The sequence below is a fragment of the Falco rusticolus genome, chromosome 9 (assembly GCF_015220075.1).
Source record: "Falco rusticolus isolate bFalRus1 chromosome 9, bFalRus1.pri, whole genome shotgun sequence".
Taxonomy (NCBI): Eukaryota; Metazoa; Chordata; class Aves; order Falconiformes; family Falconidae; genus Falco; species Falco rusticolus.
Genome location: NC_051195.1, coordinates 30,334,456 through 30,360,680, shown reverse-complemented (window position 1 = coordinate 30,360,680; position 26,225 = coordinate 30,334,456). Strand labels below are relative to the sequence as shown.

General features: G+C 42.9%; 1 protein-coding gene across 3 annotated transcripts in view; it reads right to left on the bottom strand.

Annotated features, from left to right (window-relative positions):
• The window catches only part of CNNM2 (cyclin and CBS domain divalent metal cation transport mediator 2), a 128,634-nt gene that overhangs the window by 23,191 nt on the left and 79,218 nt on the right, over positions 1–26,225 (bottom strand). For all 3 annotated transcript variants that reach the window (XM_037400124.1, XM_037400125.1, XM_037400126.1), the window contains exon 2: positions 7,042–7,185. In XM_037400124.1, the coding sequence (XP_037256021.1) occupies positions 7,042–7,185 (144 nt within the window). The remainder of the gene's footprint in view (positions 1–7,041; positions 7,186–26,225) is intronic.

The window sequence follows — 26,225 nt, the reverse complement described above, 5'->3', positions numbered from 1 at the left end:
CACCCACGGCCGCTGTCACTTCTCTGTTACTTCAATGGGGGGGCAAGTCTCTGCTTGCAAACACCTAACTGCAGAGCAGCTCTGCGTATGACACGTAAGGGGTGTGTGCACGTCTAGGTGGGGAGAAGTCCCCTCAGCACTACTCATGATCAAAAGGTGTTCTACAAGAATATCTGTGATAGCTACTTTTTTCATACACATTCCTTAAAGAATTCCCAGCAGGTACATAGACTAAATATACGACGACCGACTTCTTATGCCATACCACAGCTTCACTGACTCTTCACAGCTTTGGCAAAATCTGCATGCCTTTGGTCCAAGTAACTCTCCATGTCTAGCGTACACGGTTTCTTTTGTCCTGTCCAAATTTAAGCAAAGGCTAGCAAGGTGTGCAGCCTGGAGGTGGGAATCCCTGGCACTGAAGCCAGAATGAAGTACAGCGTAGCTTCAGGAGTTCAGATCTGGGGATTCACCTCCTAGTGATCCTGGGCTCCTGTCCTTTATTCAGCTAAATACTTGCCACGTGGTTTGTCTGCGTCTTAAAACAGTCTCCGCGGTGGGGAATCCCCATTTATGAAAGATGGAGTTGCAGAGGCACAAACAATCCAGCTACTATCGTCCACCCACTGAGCTGATCTGCTAAAATGTCTGGGAAACCAGGTAAGTGGGGAGCTACAGGCGTGTTGGGGTACAATGTACGTCAGCTACAGGGAGAAGAGGCGTCTGCTCAGACGGCAGGGTCTTGCTCTTCTCTGCTGACATAGCGCGTAAGGTGGCAGTGGCTATAAGCAGCAGAATGCTGTCAGACAGCTCTGAACTCCACTGTATATTGAAGGAAACCCAAGTCTTGAGACAATTACTGTGAGCCCCCCAAGACTTGAGGCATGGCTCAGGTTCTAGGGTCTTAGTGGGGAAAGATACTGAAAACACCGTAGTCACTGGTGTAAAATTACTGGACTTTTGAGGGATCCCAGGCAGTTCTGGTACACCGATTGACTGCAGAGAATTCAGGCAAGCACCCAAAGAGGTGTAGGTGAAGCTAACATGGTGAAACCTCACACGTATTCCCAGGTACCTCTTGCCAGATTTTGGGTTATGCATGCAAAGATGATTAAAGTGATGTACCACAGCAAGGAAGCCAGTGAGACCTGGAGTCCTGTACATGTCCAAATATATGATACAGACTACACAAGGTTCAAAGCGGTCGAGGTTGGGTCTTGGAAATGCACAATACCAGTAATTAACAGATTTCTAGAAAGATCTTCCCAAGTCACCTAGCTTTTTAGATACGAATACATTTAGATCCTCAACTTCCCATGGACAAGCCTCTACTACAGGACTATGACAGTCTCAACAGCAACGCTGTACAGACAGTAATGTATCTATCTAGATATAGATATCTATCTACTCTAGATACCTGAAGCTCATTCTGTGAGCAATGCAAATCAGAAAGTGTGAGATACTTGTTCCTAAGCGCATGGAGCAGAACGATGATGACCCATGCCTTTTTTCTTCTTTGAAACCAGAAGCCTCTTACCCTAGCAGTACTTTACCCAGGACCTGGACTACATCAGGGACTGCAGTTTCTCTTCCAAAAGCAGGAATAGAAACTTAACCAAGGGAGTTACAGACTAAAAACAATCTCTGCCTTAGGAACATAGTCTGAGACAGACCTTATCTGTACTTGCAGTTAAAGGAAAGATGGATAACAAAGCAATAGAAAGCAAGCAGGAGAAAAGTCTCCCAGAAGCTCTCACTAGGTCCTACCTCTTGTGAGAGATAAGGAGAACAGAAATGGTGTTTTTTCCTGAAAAGCTCAGAGAATGCTATTTTTTTACAATAAAAAAGGCTGAGATGCTTTCTCACAAGGAGCTCCATCATTGCTCTCTTCAGGGAGGCAAAAATCAGCACAAGTACATGTTTTGGCCCCGCGACAGGGAAACACCTCTTCAGAGGGCAGTAAAGCATCTCTGCCTTTCTCCTGTGAATGGTCTGTACCACCACAAGCTTCACACTGCACTTCTGGTACCTCAGAACAGGGCCAGCATCACACCATGGGAGGGTGCCTGAAATCTTTCTGTCTGCATTGGTCACCAAGGTAAGAGACCCAAGCTTTTAAGCAAAGGATGGGCGATTTCAACTCCTCCTCCTGTTTCCTTGCCAGCTTGTCCAGAAACCTTCCCCCAAGAAAAACGTTACACAGTGAGAGCTTTAAGCCATACGTCTTGAAGCCATTATCTTGGCTGATTTTTGTAAGAGATTATCTTAATTGGTTTTCGTTATCCAAACAACTTCTGAGTTTCCTGTAAGACATAGGAACGAAGGACTGGATGGTGACAGAAGTAACTGAATCTGGACCAGGTATTTCCCATCTGTCATTTCTACAGTTAAGTGAGATGGAGACCCGGGCAGTGAAGCTAACCTGGCATGCTGAAGAGATCTCTGCTTACAGAGTGCTGTGACGCTGTTTGGTTCTGCAACATGAACAATGTGATGCATGAGGGATACCCTCAATATAACTTTTGGTAAGATATCAGCAAATATTGCAACCATCTTCAGAAGGTTCTGGGAATCAAATCAAAGGTAGCAAGGCTGACTGTGAGCTCCTGGGCTGAAGGAGAGAACTCAAGAAGAGGAGGGGTCCAAATATGGTCCAAATACAAATAAGGTTGTGATCTCTCTTGTAACATTCCTGAACTTTCAGGCCTGATGCTGAACACCCCAAATGCCTGCATACATTTCCTTGAAGGAGCCAGCTCTGGCTGGAGACAGCTACAGAACAGGGAGTTCAAACCTCAGATCACCCATTCAGCTGGGCAGGCAGGCAGCAGGCTGATGGGCACTGCACCCAGGCAGCGTTCTGGGAAGGTTCTTGTCCTCATCCTGTGCTCCTTTTTTTGTCTTTTTGACTTTAGGACAGAGCAGACATCTGCAGTGAGCTCCAGACAAGAGAAGGGCAAAAATATTTTACCAAATAGAAGTGTGGTTCTGTCTGGCACACAAGAACTGCAAAAGGACAGAGACAAGCAACTGTTTGAGATGCGCACCTATCAGATACTCCAGGAAAAGAAAGTACAATTCCCAGATGGCTAGATTCGCTGACCCTGTGCCCATACTCAGCGCTAGGATGCCCAGCCCAAGGCAGTCAGAGGTGGATGCCAGAGTCTCACCCAGCACACACCCTACGTCCCCTCTCCCTCATCCCCCCACTGATGCACACAACCCAGGCTGACAGCCTGCACCCCACACACCGCACAGGTCTTTTTAAGTCCGTGAGTTTGTTGCATTTTAGAAGAAAGGTTTAGGAATTAACAAAAGTTAGTTTTGCCAGTTCTTTTTGTTCCTAGCTGGGAAAACCAGGTTGCCCTGTGTCTCATGCATGTTTCAGCAACTGACAGGAAGGCAGCAGGACTAAACCTGAAGCTCTTTAACAGCCTCAAATAGCTTCCTGTAAGGATGCAGCTCCTGCAGCCTATCAGTGCCAGACAGCAGAAGGTTACCAAGTCCACTGTCCTAATGTCCAACAAGGTGAAAGCATCATTTTCTAACAGGTGGCAACCACCTTGGTATATCCAAAGATGAGATTGCAGCTACACAAAGCTCTGCTCTCCTGGCGTAGGATACTGATGTACACCACGCCAGTATCTGTAGGTCTTGCCATACAAAGCGGCGTTGCACAAGCTTTCCTATGTTGCTACACCTTCACTGGATAGCAGCAGAAATACTTTGTAGGGTAAAGAATTTTTATTCCCATAGCTCCGTGGTTTAAATAGGAGAAGTGATACAGAGTTTACTATCCCATGTATTTAACATACCTGTTTTGACAGTTGTTTGGAAATAGGAATGTTTGGGTAAGATGCAGTCTTCCCCTTGGGGAAGTGACTTGCTAAGGCTAAAAAAAAAAAAAAGTCCATTAGGTGAAAGCTATTGCAGCCGCAGGAGTGCAGCTGTGTAACAAACGTGCCCCATGGCCTGGCATCGAACACCCCTGCAGCGTGGGCTTGCCAGGGGTCATGTTCGCCAAGACAAGACTGCTGAATGGCACGGGGGTGAGGATGTAGAAATGCAATGTAAGCTGATGCTTACAACCAGAATATTTACCCGCGACATGTAGAACACGCACACAAGGGTGTGCTAAGGTATCTATTTTGTAGAAAAATCCTAGATTTTACGCAGGGCGAACCACCTGTGAATTGGTGTGTCTGAAAAACAGCAGCATTCCAGTTGCGCTAAGGGGATGATTGAACTTGTCTTCAATTAGAAAGAGCTAAGACAGGCCACCAGTCAAGCTCAGGTCATAACAGTGAACTCCACATTCCTCAAGCGGTCTGAGGCCAAAGCAGAACGCACACCTTTCTGTCCTGGGTCTCTGAGAAGCTTGAGAAATGCTCTGCCACCATGGGAGTGCAAGAAAGATTCCTGTAGTGTGTCAACCATGAAAAAAATGCTCCAACTTTCCAATACTAAGAGCAAAAACGCACTGATAGCTCTTCACTGTGACACTGCCTGAGACGTCATCAAAGCCTACTTGTCCATGACAGAAAACTCTTCTCCCCACCCCATCGGCAACCCCAATACAAAGTCTCATGCTCAGAAGTACTCAGTCTATCCAGATGTTGATGGGTCAGGCATACTTAATAATTTTCTTGCTCCTGTCTTCTTATCCTTGCTCCCAACATCTCTGTAAGCCATAAGACATAGCAGACCAGAGCAAACTGAAGAAATACCACATCTATTGGGCACACAGCCCTCAAGAAATTCAGCTGCAGCGCTTCAGCACTGAGAGCAGCTTTCAGCAAAAACTGTAAATACACGATTGCTTCTACCCTAACACAGCTCAAGTGGATTTTCATGGCAACAGCAGAAAGGCACACCAAGGTCAGCCATTTCATCAAATTTCAAGTTTCCATCAAAGCAAAACAAAACATTTTTAAAAGTTCAGAACAAAGGCATAATGACACTGCCAAAATTTTGCGTAAGGTCTACTTTTAAGTAAACACCTAGTATAGACCAAATCAGTCCAAAGGGTTCAAGCTGGCTTGTTCTCAGCTGCGCAAGCCAGCCTGGTCTTACAACAAACAGCATCAGAGAACTCTAGTGCAAGATGGGGTTACTAGCACTCACACACTGATATCAACATCAAAAATAAGCTGCCTTAACATACTGCAGACCTTCAGTAAACCCCAAGCATGTTCTCATCACTACATCAGTGGGAAGTGGTTACAGCACATCAATCTGCCCAAACCCATAACTATGACATTTTCTGCAGTCCTCACAGCTTCTCTGGATTTCTGTTCTCTTGCTTGCTGCTACAGTTTCCTTCAATCTAAACAGTGGAATGAATTCCAGTGCTTCATACAGAAATTAAAAGTTCATCTTCATTACATAGCAGGAGTCACCCCCCAAAATTTCCTGCATCCTCCAGAAAGCCTAGGAAGTAAAGTTTCCCTCCTGTTCTGAAACAGGAATTCTCAATAGTAAAAATCTTCCCAGGAAGGAGAGTTTCAACTTATGTTTACAGCAATATTTTGTTAATCTAGAAGTCTTCAGAGAGTAAAATCAAATTCTCATTTCCTTGCCCTCTAACATGCTATTAATGGTCAAAGCTTTTTGTGTCCTGAAGAACAACACAGCATGATATGTGTGGTTTCTCTTAACAAACAAGGGGAAAAAAACATTGAAAAGCATATGTGATGTCTTTTCACTTGGAGAAACATGGAAATACTTCAAAGTTGATGAGACAAAGATAGGATTCTTTTGGAGTATAACAAAGTCTGAATTCACCCTGTAAAAGCATTATGTTGTAACTGATTAGCTCAACAATTCGTTTGTGAAGGTATGAAAAGAAATAGATACTAACTGGACTTCTGTGATTTGCATAGTAATTATACTGTTTAGCATATCATAAAGCACAATTGTCATTTACATGAACCTTTGGGAGCTTAAATACTGCTAAAATACTGACCAGCTACAGAAAGTAGTTCAGGCAATAACAATCTCTTAGGAGAAGTAGAAGCATTGTCTATCCCACAGTGTAAAGTGCTCATTTGGCTTGGAGGGAGGATAGAACATGCTTGCACTGGCCTGAAAAGGGTGCTGTAGATACATTCAGATCCCTTTCATGAGGAAAGAAAAGAAAGGGCAGCTGAACAGTGCTAAGGATATTTAAAATTATTTCTGTTGTTTCTATTACAATAGAATCTAGAGACATCCTTGTGCTACACACAAATACATAGTAAAAAATAGCATCTGCCAGCAAGTGATCAAAGCACAGATAAGGCAGATGAAGAATGGCAGAAAGGAAGCCTGTATGCACAGGCCAGATTGTGCAGATGGGAAGAGAAGCAATGACACTTTAGTTAACTGACCAAAGACCAGACAGACTCTAAACTGGGAAAGAAAAGAGTCCAGATCTCTCAAGTCCCAGGTAACAGTTGATCTGCATCATCTCCCTCAACATACCTTAACACAAAGGAAGGAAGGAGCTGTAAAGAGTCATGAAAAGGAATCATTTAGGACATGCTAATTTTCAGCCCCGAAGAAGACTTTCCATTCTCGGGTTTTCTGAATGAGTGACAGAGAGAGAGTCTAAAGAGATTCCATTCCCCTTCCTTGAGGCATGGTACTTGCCTGCCTTCTTGCTAAAGCACACGGACTACAGGTGCTTCAGGTGGAGAGAGGTTAGGGGAAAATATGGGAGGTTGTGAGCACTGGAACAAAAAGGTTTAACAAGGCCACTGCAGTGGAGAACAGCTAGCAGGAAAGACCAGGTTGTTGCAGATGTAAACCTTCTTGATGGAAAGGTCAAATAAAAAAACCTGTTCTGTTTCTGAGTTAATATGGCATAAAGGGGTGAGGTGCCCATGCTGCAAAAAAACCCAAAAATTACTTTGGCCATCTGTGGGATCTACAGGTCATTTGACCACTGAGATTTTAAATCAGCAACTTTGCATCTCTCAAAACACAGCTATTAAACACAACCGCTGCTGCACAGAATCCTCCCTCTTGTCTATAAAAAAAAGTGCAAATATTTCTACTCACTGTATAGGTCTGTTTCATCCAGAATTTCCGACTTGATGATCTCTTCAATCACATCTTCTAAAGTGACAATTCCCAGGACTTCATAAAAAGGATCCCCTTCTCCTTCATTGTTTACTCTTTGTACTATAGCCAGGTGAGACTTGCCTGCAAGGAGACAGATCAGCAATTCAGACATTTTAGAAATTCCTGAAAGATCAGAAATTATAGCAGAATTATAGACACATAGCTATAAACAAAAAGACAAAAAGGCTGGCGTCAGGCTTCATGAAAAAAAGAGGCAAAGTTTAACAGACGCTTAAAATTGTAATCTGATTTCTGTCCGAGAAATGCATTCCTGGGTCACATAAATCCACCTAATGCACTAAAGGAGAACGGCTAAAGAGATCAGTGTTCTTTTTCTAATGTCTTTCCCAGTGAAACTGTCACCTTGGCATTGAGTTCATTATATTATCTTGTTGACAGTTGTTCTACTTCTTGTCTCAATACACTGGCAGAAGGCGGCCAGGCTGGAGACCTCCTTTGCAGCAAGCTCCCGTGGATGTTCTCCTCAAGCTTGGAAATAACAGCAACAATGGCCAAACCACAGAAGCATGTGGACAGGGTAGAGGCTGAGGATAAGAGGTCAGCCCAATCCATGGGTTTCTTTTTCTCCTCCCTCCCTCAAAAATAATTTATTTGGACATGCTCCACCAGAGGGGACAACACACTTACTTAGGAATTAATTAATAAGTTCAAAGTGACAGTGCCTGATCAACAAAAACTAAGTGGTTCTAAAGATCCCTGAGCTGCATCATTCACAATGCAATCTATAATTCATAAAGTCCTTCCTGCCACAGGAATAATAATAATATTAATATTATCATGCCCCTTTGAATGTGCTTTGATATCCTTGGTTGCCAGCCTCCCTAGCTGCCATTGGAAGCCAGTCCTTCGTAAAGCTGCATAAAAAGTAGCATGCATTCAAAGGGCTCACCAAACACAAGTGGCATTCTGGAGCACAAGCATGGCAGATTTCCAGTACGCTTTCTGAACTACCAGGAGGTAAGCAACATTATCTCACATTCCTCTTTGCTAGTCTCAAAAACGATACTTATCCCCGTCCATGGAAGATAACCAAAATAGTTCAGCTTTGCTTAGACCCCTTTATAGGCAATAATGGCCGCGTGTTTGAAGATTCAGATTATTAGACTAACAAGCATTCAAACTATTCCAACCCAGACTTACTCACGCTTAAAGAATGAAAATATCCTGAACAAATTAGACAAGGAAGGAAAACTTATCAACTACTGATATAAACATTGCATCAGGTCAAGTCAATTCACTTTGGTAAGTTTTTCACATCTGCTTTCCCAGGGACCCAACATAAGCAGTTAAAAACAAATTCTTGGTGAATGCTGTCTGTCGAAAGTTAAATTCTTTTGCTATTCCCAGCTTGTGATCATTTAAAAGGAATTTTCCAAAGCAGGGTCTAATATTAGACTCAAAATGAAGTTTCCATTCCACTTAGGCGATATTCTCACCAAAGTAACTACTGCATAATCTGATTGTCTTGGAGCTACTCGTTTAGATGCAGATGGACATACTTTAAATACCAACTCCACAGCACTGCTGAGTCTTATCTTGAGGAAACCTTATTCTACAGTGAATTAATAGAAAGATGATTTGTGATTTTAAAGGATCAACATTCGTATTGTACTGAAAGTCTTTCACTGTGACAGGTTTTATTTCTTTGCATTCCTTGCAAGACTTTCTTTTTACCACCTAATGAACAGCATTTACAAAAGAAAAAACCCACCCACAACCAACCAAACTCCAAAAAAACCCCAGGAGGTGGCTTCATAAAGACATGAAAGATTTAGTGTACTATCATCATTACTGTTCCCCAGTAATATATTATTCCAATTACACCCTTTCAATACAATGATGTTCAAGAACAACTGTGGCACAAAGAAAGTCACACAGACAAACCAAATATTGTAATTTATTTCACAGCGTCTGCTCAGATATTAGCATATTTGCTTTCAAGTCAAAAGACGTGACTCCTTCAACAACCATTTCTATCACAGATCAGAGCAGCTCATTTGCACATGCTCATTCAGATGCTAATACCCAAGGATCACCATTCTCACACTTCAGTAAGTGGTAAGAGTGCTCAGACCTGTACAAGTGAGTGAAATAAAAAAATCCCCAAACAACAATGCTATCAACTCAGTGCTTCAGCTTTGATCAGAATCACCAAATTCTCCTCCACTTCTGTACTGCCTATGATAAAGCTGAATTACATGATAAAAATCTTACATTTTGAAAAGCACAGCCTTTTTAACAACAGCGGAGTCCTAGACACATCTACAAGCAATGGGAGAGATTTATGGAAATGGGATTGGGGAAGGACCTGAGAGGCTGTAATACCATGGGAAGTTGTGCACAACTTGCAGCCACAAAATCAGTTACACGTCCTTTCCATTGGGGCGGTCTCCACCAAGAATTTAGGATCACTTAAATGTTATTCTCTCCCCATTTAGCAGCCACAGCCCTCTGATGTGACCAACAGTACCTAATGTGAGACAAGGGACCAAAATCTGTACCAGCTCTCTTAGGCAAAGTGAGCTGTTAAGGCATTAATTACAGATGGGTATCAGACATTTTGCACTTTCTACAATGAGAAAGAAGGCTAGAAACATTTTTTCTGGTTCTGCCAGCGTCTCTGATTTTTAGGTTTTTTACTTATCACCCAAAGTACCGATACCATTGAATCTTGTCATAATTTCAAATGTCATTGGACTTTTTGGTGGGTAGCATTGATGTTCAGCTCTACCTTCATTATTAAAACTACATGTTGCAGAGAGTTTATCTGTGGAAAATAGATAAATTATCCAAATTCAGGCTGACAAAAACATTTCTTCCCTCTTGACTGTCAAGTTTTCCTGTTCTGACTCTCACGAACCCACCACTTTGCTGGGGTCAGATGAATTTAAACCAATCTAATTGGGTTGCCACTAAAAGGCTGCCTTTTGCTCCCAAAGTTTTCTCCTTCCTTTGCATTGACTACAACGCTCATGTCACTTGATGAGAAAGACCACATCTGAAAATTACATTTCTTGAGTCTTTGCAAGTTAACTTTGATCCAGATCCAATAATTTTCCAGAAATCATCAGGGAGTGGAACGAGCATCAGCACTGGTGACAGAGGTGTCACAAAGATGCATTCCTGGACTTGCTGCCCTCCCAGACTGCTGCATAGATGACTGCAAAACACCCTCCACGTATGGAAGTAATCAAGGTAGAAAAGGCTAAAGAAAAAGCCAGAGGAGCGCAAGGGCTTCCTTATACATCGTAAAAGAGCACAACACAGCATGTGCTCAACTTTAAAACTGGCCTGTAAGTAAAATAATGACTCCTCCGAGTGTTTTAAATAGAAATTGGCTACAGCTATATTCAAAGACTTCATCAGACCACGGGTATTTGTCATACCATTTTATTCAACTGAGAAAGAGAACTTTCAACGGTATTTTCCATTGCTAAGAACACAAAATACATATTCAACAAGAAGTTGAATAAAATAAATGTCCAGGTAAGGAAACCTGGATTGTCTATAGTATTCCTAGGGGTTTGAGAGCAGAAGACAAATTAAACGAAGAGCAAGCGTGCACAGAAAATATATTAATAATTTATATACTTTGCTGATTTTCTGGCTACAGTCTCCAGCCACACTACATCTACGACATCAATCTTTCTTTAATCACTTGTTTTAAGTGTTGATACAATGAGATTCAGCAAGCAGGCAGCTCTGCAGGTCTGCCAGATCTGATGATAAAGGCAGAAATGACCCAAGTCATGTGTAATACGCAGCACCAGGAGAGAACAGCGGGCAGTGCTCTGACCCACAACTCCTTCATGGCCATAGGCAGGCAGCATTTGCTTTCTCCCTCAGCTTCCCCCAGTGACAGTAACATCAGCAGGAGCCTATGGAGCTCACAACTCCACATGGCTTGAGACACAAGTTGCGACAAATGCATTCATGGGCAACTAAAAGACCAAGGAATTTTGTTAAAAGCAAATCCTGTGTTATCCCATTGCTCAAAATCTCGCCACTCCGCTCGGATTTCGCTCTGTACTACAACTTCTGATTAATTTGTTAAGCTAATTTAAGAAATGTGAAGATGTTTAGTGACATCTGTATGAGTCAGTGGACTTAGAACGAGCTCCCAGGAGTCCATGTGACTGACAGACTGACCACGTAGGACAGCACTGGAAGAAATGCTTGAAATACTGACTCTCTTACAGTACCTTGACCATTCCTTGAAAAAGATTGGGGGGGGGGAAATGCCCTTTGATCCTAACTGAGGCATTATATGTTTAGAGCAAGGACCTCAAGAATATTGCCATGCAGTTCAAACTAGAGATACAAACATCTGACCAAGTTCAACATCTGCTTTGGTCAGTACATAGAGTCTTGTCTACACGAAGAGTTTTGCCATACGAATAGAACTGTACCCACCCCACTCTCACATGCCACTTCCCTGCAGACACACAAGTGCAAGAAATGAGCTCAGAGAAACATTATGAAGTTCAATAAATGCAAAGGCGAAGTCATGAATCTGGTACAAAATAACCCCCATACACTGGTACTGGGGACTGACTGGCCGGGTCTGCAGAAGAGGACTCCACGGTCCTGCTGGACAAGCTACATGAATCAGTGGTGTGTCCTTGCAGCACTGAAAGCTAACTGTACTGACTGCATTAGTACACATGCCACCAGCAGCTCAACGGAAGAGATTATTCCCTCTGTTCAGCACTTCAGAGACTGCACCTGCAGTACTGGTGTCCAATTTGGGGTTCTCCAGTACAACAAGGACACCGACAAACTGAAGCAATTCCAGTGGATGGATGCTAAGATGGTCTGGGGCTGGAGCCCACAGTGCACAAGGAAAAGCAGAGTGAGCTGCATTGGTTCAGTCTTGCAAAGTAAAAGGTTAAAAGAGGGGTCTCAAAAGTCTTTACAAATTTCACCGTAGGCTACAGAGAAGACAAAGCTAGATTCTTCTTGGAGCTACATACTGTTGGGACAAAAGGCAATGAACACAAGTTTCAAAAATATGAAGTCCTTAAATAAGGAAAACTTGTTCCTCATGAAGGTGGTCAAACACTGGAACAGAGGCCCCGTGGGGCTGTGAAATGGCCATCTTTGGAGGTCTTCAAAACTCAGGGACCTGAGCCAACTTCAGTGTAGCCTGCCCCAAAGAGGGGGCTGCACCAGATGACCTCCACAAGTCCATTCCTAAATTATCCTGTGATTCTGAGAGACTTCGAAGGGAGGCCTGAACTGCAATCCCATCCCAAACTTAAATTCTGATTTTTCATTCCTGAGTTTCTGCTTAGGAACAACAAAAAAAAGAAAATTTTGCACAATTACCAGTACATAAAGATGATATGTAAAGACAGCAAGCAATTTTTACTGATCTGGAATGCCACAACATGGCCTGGTATACGACCAAAAGTAATAGTAAAATGACAGTACTAGCCAGACTACACTGCAGAAAATTACAATATTGCTGGCATAGCTTTAATGAAAAAGAGGATCTCAGGCAATAAGTAGTCCAACAGCAGAGGTGTAACTCAGGGGCTCTGAGCAGTGAGCAACAACCTACACGTGACGTGTATAAGCTTGCATCATAGGTAAGCAACTCGAGATGCCTCTGTTTCGGCAGGAGGAGGTTTATGAACCTAGTAACCAGGAGGATTTGTATATGTTACTTCTCCCATGCAAGAAGCAGATCTCACTGAAGGCCCTCGGTTTCCTATTATTAGCAAAAGAATCAGTACTAAATCAAAGCTATGGTAGACTTTTATAAAACAGAAGATTCCCGTCAAGTCATTTTGTTGTAAAACTAGAATCAGTCTAGTCCATTTTCATTACAAACCAGTAATCTGAGTCCATTTGCTGTTGGTGAATGCCCTGGAACATTAAGCTGTAACCTGTTCAATATGCCTGTAACAATGACACAGAGAAAAATCCCAGGAGGTGTTTAGCTGCCCTTGAATTTGCTAACTAACGATCTGTGCTTCTGAAAAATCTCCTGGTTTATTCTTATGGAACTGTTTTGGTTTTGACTGATTTCTATGAAGGTAAACAATTTGGTCTGGCAGTAAGACTCACAGGTTCAACAATACATTATGCAAACCAATCAGTTTTAAAATATATTGTATAATTTAACCATTAAAACTAACTCCCTCTAGAATAGCGCTGGCTTGCAAGCAATTATATCCAAGTAACAAGTGTTTTTCTCAATTTCTTTTCTGTGGCACAGTTCAAGGACATTAAGACTCTCTTCTATGAGCAGGAATCTGCATTCCTGCTGTTTGTTTTTGCACTTTGAATATGTTCAATGGGTATATCGGACAGCTTTTTCTCCCCCACCACCGCTAACTGGTGTATGCTGCCTCTCGGTTCATAGCACTGTTCACAGAATCAAGAAAAACCCCAAACTCCTGCACAAATTTAATCTAGATTTAGACTAAGCTTTTTAGATTCTGCTCTTTTCAGCAGCAAAACACACAATTTTTTAATATATATATTTGGGATGGGAACACAATAACTAACGTTCATTTAATACAGCCACATGAAACTCATCCAGACCCTCAAGGAAACAAGTGAAAGTATCAGCCCAGCCACAGGGAATATGGTGATTCTTTGCCTTTAAACTAGAGAGCTTACAGTCTCGTACAAACATTAACTAGAAACCACATCAGCCTTCACAGGAAAATAAAAAAGTAGTGCTTTAAATAGATTCTTTGTGTTAAAGCTCATTTTAGTGGGAGGACACCAAAAAAAGGAAAAATTAGGGAGAGTTTCAGAATGACTTCCTGACAGTGAATTGTATTTGTAAGGAATACTTTCCCAAGAGAAACAGCAGAAGCTCAGTTACTTGCAGCTTTGAAAACTTGACTGGACAACCTCCTAGGAAGGACCTCCATAATTCCCTGCTGCCCCATGGCAGATGGAAGAGCAGCTATGAGCTAACATTTTCCATCTCCAGCAGCCTACCACTTGGTGTAGGCGCTCCAACTCAACTGCTGCTGCCTACCCTTCAATCCGTTCTGGTCAGACCTTTGCAAGCAGCATGTTGTCACTTTACTTTGCTGCTGCTTGTAAGAGTGAGACCGTAGCTCTAGAAAGCTGCTACCTGCTGCAACTTTACATGCAATTGAACTGAACCTGGCCACAAACATGGATGAGAAGCTGAGAAGTTATCATAGGTCCATGAGTAAAAGAAATTAGCTGGGAACCAGAAGTAACTTGAGAGTAAGAAAAAAAGGTAGTTTCAACTCAGAGCTCTGCTATCAAAGCGGAAATCTTAGGGACAAATAGGAGAAGTGAGAACATTTAGGGAAAAACTATTACCAGGTGGAAGCAGGCAGCAAGAGCAAAACTAAAGAACAGAGAGGAAAAGTTTCAGAAACTCCTTGAACATCAGTAATGACTCCCTTGCCACGAACAGTGTGGCAATGCTTCTCAGTCACACAGTCTTTACGGGCTGGATTTGGCTGGGACTGACAACAACTAGGGTCCATGGAGGTGTAAAATGCACACCACTAGCCGGGCTGCTCTCAGCGTTGGCCAGAGCATCTGATTTCAGCCTGGTAAATAGACAAACACAAGCTGCTTCCCAAAACTGGAAGCTAATGCCCTGGAGAAGTATCTGCTGGATCTGAAGTAGGAGAGGAAGAGATGGCGAACGTAACGCTTGAAAGAGAAAACTCTCCCAAAACCAAAGTGATTTTTGACACCCCTCTGAGGCTCTAACCTGAGTACAAGGTTGTGATCTCAGGACACTGGTGCCTTGAGAGGAGAAACTGGCTGGAAGTTTAAAAAACGAACCAAGAAAGCACTTCAGGAAGTTGTAGCAAACTAAAGCTGAGAGAAGAAGCAGCAGCAATGAGAAGAGAAAATGTTGAGTCTGGAGAAAGACCTGTCACTATTTGGGCTAATGCAGGACAAAAAATTCAGATTAAATTTAAAGCAAGCAAACAGAATACTGAAGTCATTCTTGGTCATGGTTCAAGTCTTCCACACTAGATTCAAAATACTGAAGTGTAACTGACGCTGATATGATTTCCCCCGTGTCTCCGCTTCCAAAGGCAAGTAATGACCCTTTGGAAAGAGGTGTCAGAAAAATATCTCCTTACTGACTTGCACCTTCACAGCATGGTCAACAAGGATTTTTTTCTTAGTCTTCAAAGACCCTAAAAAGTATCCATGCTAATTTTATTACTTCCCTGTTTGTTCAAGATTGTCCCTACTGACTTCAGCGTTCCTTCAGGGTGAAGAGCGCGCACCAGCCAGCAAAAATGCAGCCAGCAGAGGGAGTGCAAAACCTTGGGTTTGCTAAACATCAACGCCCCAGGTAACAGCGAGGAGATGGAGAGGAGAGGTCCCAGATTCTGGCTTCGGTGGGTGCTGGCCTGCTGCTGTATCCGGGCAGATCTCCTTTGAGAGATGTACACTTCAGCCTGGGACTCCACAGCGATGACCAACATCTGCCACGACCTGTTCAGTGTCTCCTTCTGCTGTTTTGTGTTATTGCTATGACTTGTGCCCCCTCCACCTTCCTCTCCCCTACCCTACCAGGAACAATTTCTGGAGCCCTTCATAAGGGCACAGGAGAGAAACTGTCACCTCGTTAGTCTCCTCCATCACTCCACCTGTCCAACAGGCTGCTTCTGCTAAACAACAGTTAATCCACTAAATAAAAACAAGAACACCAGGAGATGTTTATGAGCAACAAAAATAGAAGTCGACCCAAAACAACGATGAACTCAAATTACTTTGATGTTCAGGTAACCAAAGCATGACACCAACATAAACAGCAGCCTTGTCCTGCATCATCCCAGCCAAAAAAACTACGGATCTAATCCTCCCTCTAATCCTGCCTCCCTCAATTCCTAAAACAAACTCAGTTTCATTCGGGGAGTTTCTAGATTTTGGCGTCTACACCATGAGATTTTAAATCCGACAACAGTAAAGCACTAGAATGCACGAGAGAAATGTGTTTGGACATTGGCAGCAGGTTAGCTGAGGCCAGCGTGCTTACATAAGGACCTAAACCGTGCTGAGAGCAAAGCCTACAAGCTGAAAAAGAAGAGCAGCATCTTGGGACTGTGGTTCATGAAAGGAACTGGATAGATTCTCTTTTTTTTTTATTATTACCATCATCAGCTCCCGTAGTTTACTTTTAGCTCACTATTTAGGACATAAATTTAAAAGGGTTCTTGTGTTACCAACATCTTAGATCATTAATATTCTATTTTAATGACCTGTTTTACTTCAGGCCATTTACATCACATGCAGTTTGCAATTCCAGCAGCTCAAAACCCCGACTGGTCGATGGCACTGTGAGATTTTTCAAGCTCAGCACAGGGCCTTCTAATTTATATTGCAGCAGGAGCCAGGGGAAGCTTAACAAAAAGCTACCCTGTCAACTTTCTAAATTGGTGACAACATCCTTCACTCAGCAGGATTTACACAACCCCAGCACCACTTACGTGTGTGTGCTTTCACAGTGAGCGAAGCTGCGGGACAAACATGCCTGTAAATAAAACCAGCGCTGGTGACCTTGACTTTGCACAAGCACAGGATCGGGGCCGCGCGAGCACTCACACTCTGACGCTGCACATTTGCTTCTCCACAGCGTAACACAGGGCGCAGCCATCCATGCACTGCAGCCGGGATGGCCACCATGACAGGCTGGCTTCCAACCGCTTCTGCAGAAAGTGAAGGATACCGCAGCAATCTGAAGGCACAAGAAACACAGCCTTCTTCTCCCACTGGCTTTTTGTTTGGGTCAGGTTCCACAAGGTGTAAAGATGCGAGAACAAGCTGCCGCAGAGCTGTGTTTCACACTGTCAGCAAATTCAGTGTGAAGGGGGGAATATCCTCTGGTTGGAAAGTGACTCTTTAAAAAACTAAAGGTATGGCACATATAAACATAGCAAAGTGTCAAGACAGACCCGAAGCCATGGATCAGAGAACTGGTGTGACCATACAAACAGGTCAACTGGAGTGACCATTTCCAACCTTCTGAAGCTGCCAGCAGCATCTTCGCCTTGCTTTGGTGTGATTTTAGCTGACTGACTCCTGGACCCTTGCCTCTTCACCAAGAACATGTACAGATCAACAGTTACCGATATGAGAGGGGAGGGGGAAATCATTTAAACCGTCTGAAACAGCAGCAAACAGACCAAAGAACAGCTGTGATTTCAGAACTGGGCATCACAGATACCCAACTGCCTGCAAACTGCAGTGTTTTTGCAAAATACTAATACGGTAACATATAGAGGGGGAACCCCCCATGATTTCCCATTTTGCTAAGGATTTAAGTAGCTTTTATCTTGACGGCATGTTACTGTAAAAGCCTATCATGCAAAGAGGCCAAAAGAATTAGTTCAAATGTTGACCCAGCACCTCCAGGAAAAGGAACGATTACAGCGAACTGCCTTGTCTGAAAGAGTGACAACACTGATGGTATATTTGAATGCATTCTTACTATTACTGAAGGACAAATGTAGAAGACTGGCTTTGTTCCTAGTTTTCAGTTACTCATATATGTAAGATTTTCAAGTGAACTATTAAACCAACATCATCCTCCCATCCACACAAGGCAAGATTAATTTTCTCAAAAATAGTATTACTGGGTCAGATTTAGAAATGGAAACTTCAAAGATCAATCTCTGTGGCAATTACACTGTGAATATTTTTAATTACTGACCTTATAATGCAGTTCTGTAAAGTTTCCTTTTGTGAACAACTATCTAATTAGCATTTCTTTGAGCCACCCTGCAGGTTTGCCCAGAGCTCTTAAAAGAGGTAGGAAATCTCTCAGATAAGAAGAGAGCAAAGCCTTGCTCCTTCAGCAACAGCCACTGGAGATAAAGCAGACAGGCAGCCTTGCCCCTCGAGCAACAAGACACCCGAGATAAAATGAAGAGGAGAAAAGGAGTCTAAAGCAGGAGACTGGATTTGTGAATGTGCCACCACCGGGTTTTACTGCGATAAAGAGTTCCTTTACTCCATAAGACTAATATTCAACAGGATCTGCACAGATTGAGAAGAAAAACCATCTGGAAGTGAGAACACGGTAACCAGTAACTGCTGAGTAACCAACAGCAGCTGCCTTTCATAGGTCTGTTTTATTATTCGTTTAAGCAATTCCTTGATTTATTCCAGGTAAACTTGTCCCTAAATTTTACTAAACTATTTTGCTACAGTAATTATCACTGTTTTCCTAACCCGATGACAGAGACATTAAGCACAGCATTTTGAGGAAGCAAGACAACAATAAAAAGAACTAGTGGAATGGCTGCTCACTGTTTTATTTTAAAATTCAGGCCAAAATGATTTCAAAGGTGGCACATAAATCAGAGCCACTCAACAGCTTCCCAGCTGCTGGGTGTGGATGAAGGGGATGACATGAGACTCACACCTAGATTACAATATTATTCAAATTCTTGTCAAATATTTACTATAAAATGATGTGACATTTTAGTGATGTAACAGGAATTCTGCCAGGATGGTATTTCTTTCATGATCTGCCTGCTTAGCTCAGGGAAGGTGAAGTGTAGCCAACCCTGTTTTCTATGGTATTCCGTCCACAGAAGTCTCTATCATTATTTTAGCCCCATTCAAGATGAATCTTAAAACATTTGTTCAACAAAACAAACAACCTAAGTACTTAGCTTTAATATCACTAACTTCTACAACTTCATTTATTTTGACAATTTTACTCCAGAACAAGCTTTGTGGCGTAGCTTCTCACAAGGAACAGGGTTTTTGATCTAAACAGAACACTTTTTCATTCAGTCTCCTCTGGCAAGGGACAGATCTCTATTGCCTCTTTAAGACTGATCATCTTGTTTGTGAATGTGTGTGTCAGAGCACCACTATGATTTTATTTAAGCCTTGTCTCCCACAGTTTTCTACTAACACCATGTCATAGTGTTGCATCAAGGTATCTCAGGACAGCAAGAGCTCACAAGGGTCCGTTTGAATAATCTGCTCTGTACGGCAGTGATCCACACTGATCTGACGTACCCAACTCTTCTGCAACACTCTGGTGAAAGTTATGGTAAAGCACAGCTCCACTAGCTAAGGAAACAACCTCAATGACCATGGCTGAACTCACCAGCACAGGTCAAATTAGCTTCCCTCGTGAGTGCAGAGGGTGAATTAAAACTCAAGCAACCCGTGCAACTTTGCCCACAAACCTGTGTTCGCACTAGGAGCACTCAGGCAGTGCACAATACCTGCATCCCTAAAACCCTCTGACCACGGAAACGGCCTCAGAGCAATGGTGTCCTATTGTGACTTCTGTCTCCCATCTGTTTATTTTTAGCTAGGATCAGACTGAATTCTTCTACATCCCAATAAACACTAAAGTAAACCAGCTCCAACTTCTGCTAGAAAAGACATGGGCAACTAGGTCACTCAAGATATATACACACACTTCACTTATTTTCCGCAACGGCTTGTAAATTCAAACATTCTGGGTATGCCCATACAAAAACATCAACATGAACCCCAACCAGAAAACCAGTCTACTGGGCTCGGAGGACTTGCCCTTAAATCTATAGTATAAACAACAGTATTTATCTAGCATATTAACAATAGCAGAATGGATGTGTGTCACTGTATGTGGTTCACAGGAGACTATCCAAGGACTGGGGCATGAGAGAGTTTGGAAAAGCTAAAGATTCGCAGCCATATATATACAGGGGGGTTAGGTTTGAGGCCTTGGGGTTTTTTTGTGTGTTTTTTGTGGTTTTTTTGTTGTTGTGTTGTTTTTTTTTAAACAGATGGGTCTAACATTTCCTGTCTTTCCCTGCTGCAATACCCTTACTATTCCCCTGTTGATGTCCTACTGCAATAGTAACACATCCACACCTTTCCCTCCAGACTCTTTCATGGGCCTGTGATGCTCTTGGGCTTCTTTCTGCATCTTCTGCCTGTTTAGGAAAGGTCCCTCCACAAATGCAGGTGCTGGCCAGATGACGCTGCCTTCACAGAGCAGGTCAGGGCTGAGCTCTCATCTCTACCTCAGAGGGAACGATAGGAAAAATGTCCTCTTACCCACACACCACATTTTCATGAAACTTATAGAAACATGGTATTTCTGACTTTTCTAACTCAATGACTTTTAAAGCTATGAAGGACAAGGACAGTTAAGGAAAAAAATAAACAAATTGACAAAAATTAAAAAAAACCCCAACAAAACAAACAAAAAAACCAACAAGACAACAAAAAAAAAAGGGGGGGGGGGGGGAGGGGGAATTCCCCCAAGCAACCTCACCCACAGCAGTAACAGTGCAGACCCTATACCAGGCCCCCAAATGACAGAAGTCAACAAACTTTAAAATATTGCTATAATTTCCACTTATAGGAAAGAGGTTGTCATTTCTTCATGACAATATAAAGAAAAAAACCCCAAATTTGCTAGAAAGTCATGAATAAAACGAGTGTATAAAACTCTGCTTTATACTGTGCACAATTTATTTACTTGAAACACCACGTATTGCCAAATAGAGCTCAAATACATACTTAGGCTAAACAGGATGGACTACGTACGATCTGCTGCTCTGCACCTTTACGCACACCACGTTAATACATGCAAAGGTCCTCATCCTTCCAGGCTTTGCAGAAGCCAGGAGCCCAGCTACACACACTGTATTGCTGTCCTTACAAGGGTTAGACAAACAGACCAGCAAACCCTGGCGAAAAGGAAATGCATTTGGAGTTCACAGTGGGGCTATCGCTTGGTTATTTCTGTAGCGCCTGCATCTAAAAAAAGATCCAGTTCACACAAGTAGCTATTTTACCTTACTGTCCCACAAGATCTAAATGCATTTTTTCCGATTACACTTTCCCACCATAAAATACACGACAAGATGTGACAAATATTTTTAAATATTCCTATGAAAGCATTTTGCTTATATATAGAAACATGAGTATATATGGAAACATACAAAGCCCTGTGTTTATATATAGATGTCTCCTCACTGTATAACTAATATTAGTTCATGGAACTTAAGTCACACATGACCAAAAAAAAAAAAAATGAATTAAAGTTCCAATGAGCTTTGCCACAAAGTAGACAAAGCAGAAAAAAAACCCTCTTGGATTTATGATAATCTCTGTATGAAATGCTGAATGGTAAATTCCCTTGGGAACTTCTCTGACACAAGAAATACACAACAAAACAAACAAACTAGGAGATGAGACCAAGAGGCTTACTGAAGAGACATTTAGTCCACATTTTTTTTTTCTTTTTTTTTTTTTTTTTTTCCTCCTCTACTCCAGCAAAATCTGTCATGAACCACAAGAGAGGCAAAGAGGACTTCTTGATGCCTAAAGCCCATCTCCTGGGGAACAAAAGACCTCAGCTTCACCAAGGTCCTGGGCATTTAAAGCTCTTTTAGAGGAAAGATTTCAAATTACTACCACAACCACAACGCCTGTGAGAGTGCTCTACACTATAATGCCCCTTCTGTAGAAAAGATCAGTTACATGACAATAACAAAAGTTCTTCATAAGACTTACTTGCACAAGTCCGAGGGGTTTGAATTTTACTCTCTACTTACTGCTCCATGGTTTGGTGTCACAAATACCACATTTCTTGCATTCAACTAAAAGATAATGTAAATTTGACCAATCTGTTTCAGTGTTTAAGCTGAGGGAAACAAAACAAGCAGAAAACAGGAAAGACATTCTTTTAACGGATACAATTTAAATACTTTTTCCATGCTCTCAGAGGAATTAGTAAAATGGATGAAGAATTACTCCCTCTCCCCTTTTTTTAAGTGAACAACTCTCAATCTCATCGTGTCACATCTGTTCAAGCACTAACCTAAACTGTGAGTCTCCATTCACAGCACTCTTAAAACTGTCACAGGAGCCTGTTTTAACATCCAGCCAAACACCCCTGCTTGAATGCCTTCCTTGATCAGTACAGAATCCTGGTTTTTGCAGAAAGAATTTTCAGCAATAAAGGCCAGGTACTTTTGCAGCAGTTTCACAATAATTACCATCAATAAAAAGAACCCTTGGGTGACCTGGACAATAAATAGCTCAAGAGTTTTTCTAAAATACAATAAAGCTACTGAAATAATGGCATACCCAGCCCTGTGTCCCAGGGTTACAACTCTGTGTAACACGCTGGATTCGACCAGACAAAATAGCCAAGAGAGGGGTCTGAATGGGGAACGGCTGGAGCAGGCGCTGTCCGGAGAGCTTAGCAGAGCTTCGTAAGACAGGAGCAGTAGATGGCTTTCCAGAAAGGAAGACAAATTACCCTCAGGAACAGAATCTGCCCTCCCCCTCAATCTTTAAAGGCTGGTGGCATCTCACCTGCTCACTTCCACGGCAACTGGATTCCCTTCTGATCAAAAAGCTGTTGTCTCCTCTCCTGCCCTGTAACTCCCATTGCATCCAATACCCAGAAAAGCAAACAAGGCTGAGGATGAATACATTCAACTGCACAACTGAAGCAGCAGAATTTCAAAGTTTCCTTTTTTATAAAAAACTTTACAGATCTCTGTCCCACTTCACAATGTCATAACCTTCTTGTTGGCTGCAAACTAGCAACTATGTAATAGGTTCAGCTGCATGGTACGAGGGAAGGGTTCCACCCTCTGATCTAGAACAAGTCTTGATCACAGTCTGACCACAAACGAGACTAGTTCTAGATCCTGGGATCAAGAACTCCAGATGTACCCAGCTTCACAGGAACACCAAGTTCTTTTATGACCACAAATGATCAGGAGCTCAGATCTATTATTCATTGAGATGATGACATATCTGGCAGAACAACAGCTCTTGGCAGGACAGCAAAATATTTATGCAGTGTAACAACTCAAAGGAAAGGATTTGCCAAATTGACTGCAACAATAGTCTTCAACCTTTTCCAATTTGTGGGCTGCTAAAAATGCTCAGTGGGAATGCAGAACGCTGTACAGCTGAGCTCTCTGCTGACAAGAGGGTTATTGTTTTTAAGATACCTTTTATTGAGACATCAGAAATAGTCCTTGGACGCAAGCTAAAAAAAAAAAAAGTAAAAATCACCAGACCATATTATTTTCTGGAAGATTTTCATCCAAATATTAAGCAAACTTCCTTACCATATACAATAACCAAGACTTAAAAGCCTGAAATCAAACTGTTACAAGGCCCCTGCAAAATAAAGATATTCTTCCTAGTGACATTATCAAGAGCTGACGTGACAAATATGGAGACCAACCACCACGTACAGTGGTCAAATGAGAGAACTCAAGTGCAGAGGTGCCCCCAGGGCAGGGAGAGCACAGAGCAATGCATCACCGAACACAGACTCCGGGCTCCGCTGGGCAAAAGCAAGAGCAGATGCAACCCTGGGAGGGACCCTGAGCGCTGGATCCCACATGGGTGTATTTCCAAGGAAAGCTGAAGCTGAAATTAGTGGGTAGCGACAGTGGTTTTTTTAAAGGCAGCATTTAGAGACTTATGAACAGAAAGAAAATGCAAGGAAGGGGGAAAAGAAGGAAAGGGAGCAACTCTGGGAAGTGCAAACGAGATTCATGTTATTTCCACTGTGGCAGAACTTGAATCAGTGCTCTAACTACTGCCCCATCTCATTAGATTACTCAGTAATTTGCCTGCTCCTGTACAGTAATCCACAGTGGGAGCCATGGCAATGTGGGAATGAGAGAGGCCAGTGTACCCCAGCCTCACTGGCAGCAAGGGAGGAGGAGGGGGAAGGTCCAGGAATATGATGGCAGGGACGGTATGACTGTCTCAAGCACTGGTGTGTTTCATCAGATGCACTCAGTAGACTTGACTATCAGCAAGGTGGCCTGGTGGTCTGGCCATCGCAAAATGGCTGTTTCCTGCAGGTGTCACAACAGAGGTGACCCGAGAGGAACGCTTTGCAGATAATGCTAGGAAACATTTTATGGGCAAAAGGAGCAGTGCAGAAGAGCTCATGAGGAAGTACAGCTGAGGTCAGCGCCACTCTAGATCTGCAGGGGAGAGACATTTAAAAGGGTACAAGAACAAATAGGAAGCTCTTGCCCACCCTGCATCTCACCTGCGATGGAGAGACCTCAGCTCCCATCCTCAGCCAAGTGCCTTAAATTCCCCACTGCGTTCAAGGCAGCATCACGCTCTATCCTCACACTTCCCACTTCAACAGCTTGCTGTGAAACACCCTTTAAAAAATCAAAACTGAAAACAGCTCCCGCTCCCCTTGCAATAGGTCTGAGCCAACCTCTGATGTGGGAGCAGAGTGCACAAAGTCCAAATCTGTAATCAAGAACCACCACTGATCTGCAAGCAAATATACAAATTTCTTCACCAAAGATGGGGAAAGCTGTGTTCTCCAAACATCAGGGCTAATGAAACTTGATTAGTGGAAGAGGTCTGAGAGAAGATGGTGGTGCTTCTGGAAACAGATTAAAAAATGGCATGGGAAAAGACAGATGGCAAGAAAGTAGCTTAAGAAAGAGATTTCACTGACCTGACAGGAGAAAAAGGCACCTTAGAGCAGCCTCCTGTTTTCAAAAGGAGATAGAGAACATCTTCAAATATTAAAGGGATTATGAAATGGTGACTGGAATAAAAATGTGCAAACCTAGGGTAGAAAGAACAGCATGAATAGAAGTGAAATCATCGGAAGTGCTAACATTGGTGTGCAAGTTACACCAGAGGATGAACGCAGAAAGTACTAAGAAGGAAGGAGAGAGCACACCAAGAACGGAAGGTAAAACTGCTGTAGCAGTTATTTGCTGACTCAAGTAAGATACTCTACAAACAAGAGGGGGGTTTGTGCAGAGAAATCCCCCCAGTCATACAAGAGAGTTGCCCGGGGGTTACGCCAAGCTGTTCGTGAGAAAGTCTCCTGAACCCTGTGAACAATGAAAGCAGCCCTTTTTCCATCCATCTCTCCCAGAGTATTTAAAGATTTGAATTTTCCCATATCATTTTTGGTTCGTCTCCCTTTTCCTATAAATAGAGAAGCAGCAGTGCATCCATCTCTTCTTCATCTTTTTTGGTGGTCTAGCATTGCACACATGCTGGAATGTTTTTCTAGTAAACGATAAGCGATGGGAAACAAGTCAAAGACAAAGGACAAGAGACCTTGAGCTCAGAAAAGTAGGAGAGATGGGAGTCTTCTCCTCTTTCCCAAGAGGCAGGTATCTTTTCTCTGGACCAAAGGGTTTTGTTTTGGAAACAAACGTATCTATTTCTGTCACTTCCTTTAGACATGTAGTCTTCATGGGGCCGATAGTAAGACTGACTACAGTGTCTGAGAATGATAATTTGGCCCCCAAAAGAAAGCATTTCTAACCTAAATATGAAACCCAAAGGAAACACACCCCTGCTGCTAAGCACACGTCTCAGTGGACTAACGCTCTGATCTGTGCTCTGCTCCCAGAGCCTTTACTTTAATCCAAAGTCCAATAATCGAGTTAGCACTTTGCAAGGAAAGCTAAAGCCCCTGGGGTTTCTGTCGAGCGGCTGGCTGGTGGAGAGGCTGAGCTGGACATCAGCAGGTGGTCTGGCTGCCATGGGAAAACAAGGGTTGTGTGGGCAGCCAGACAGCGGAGCAAGGGGCTGCAGGAACGCCTGTAGCTCTACCCTGACCCGTAGGAGGTCAACCACACCACTGGATGTTCCCAAGAAAAACAAAAACATGAACAGAAGGGGAAGGGCAAGCCATGGTGAAGGGAGAAAATGCCAAGACCAGGCAGTTTGGACTTGGAAGTTGCTTTGTAAGTCAGCAAAGCCCACTTCTGTAATGAGATGCTTCAGCAGAACGCAAAGGCAGCATAGGTATCTTGAGCTGTGGCCCTGATGTACCACCGCAGCAACGAACAGGACAAGCCAGCTGTACTGTCACAGCAATGTCTCTGGTAGATAGGGAAGGAGCTGGGCAGAGCAGCGGGGGAGGAAGTTAATGAATTCCAGAAGATCACGGTCTTCCATCCCTGCTTAAAAATAGGAACTGTGGTCAGGGGTTTGAGACAGAGAGAGTCAAACCTCAGCATGTGGATCCAGATTTTGAAACCACAAGAGGTCAGAGTTAATTGATGGTTGGTCATTCAGAGGTCCTGGGACAACTTAAGAATCAACAACACACTGTATCTTCTTGCTGAAGTTAG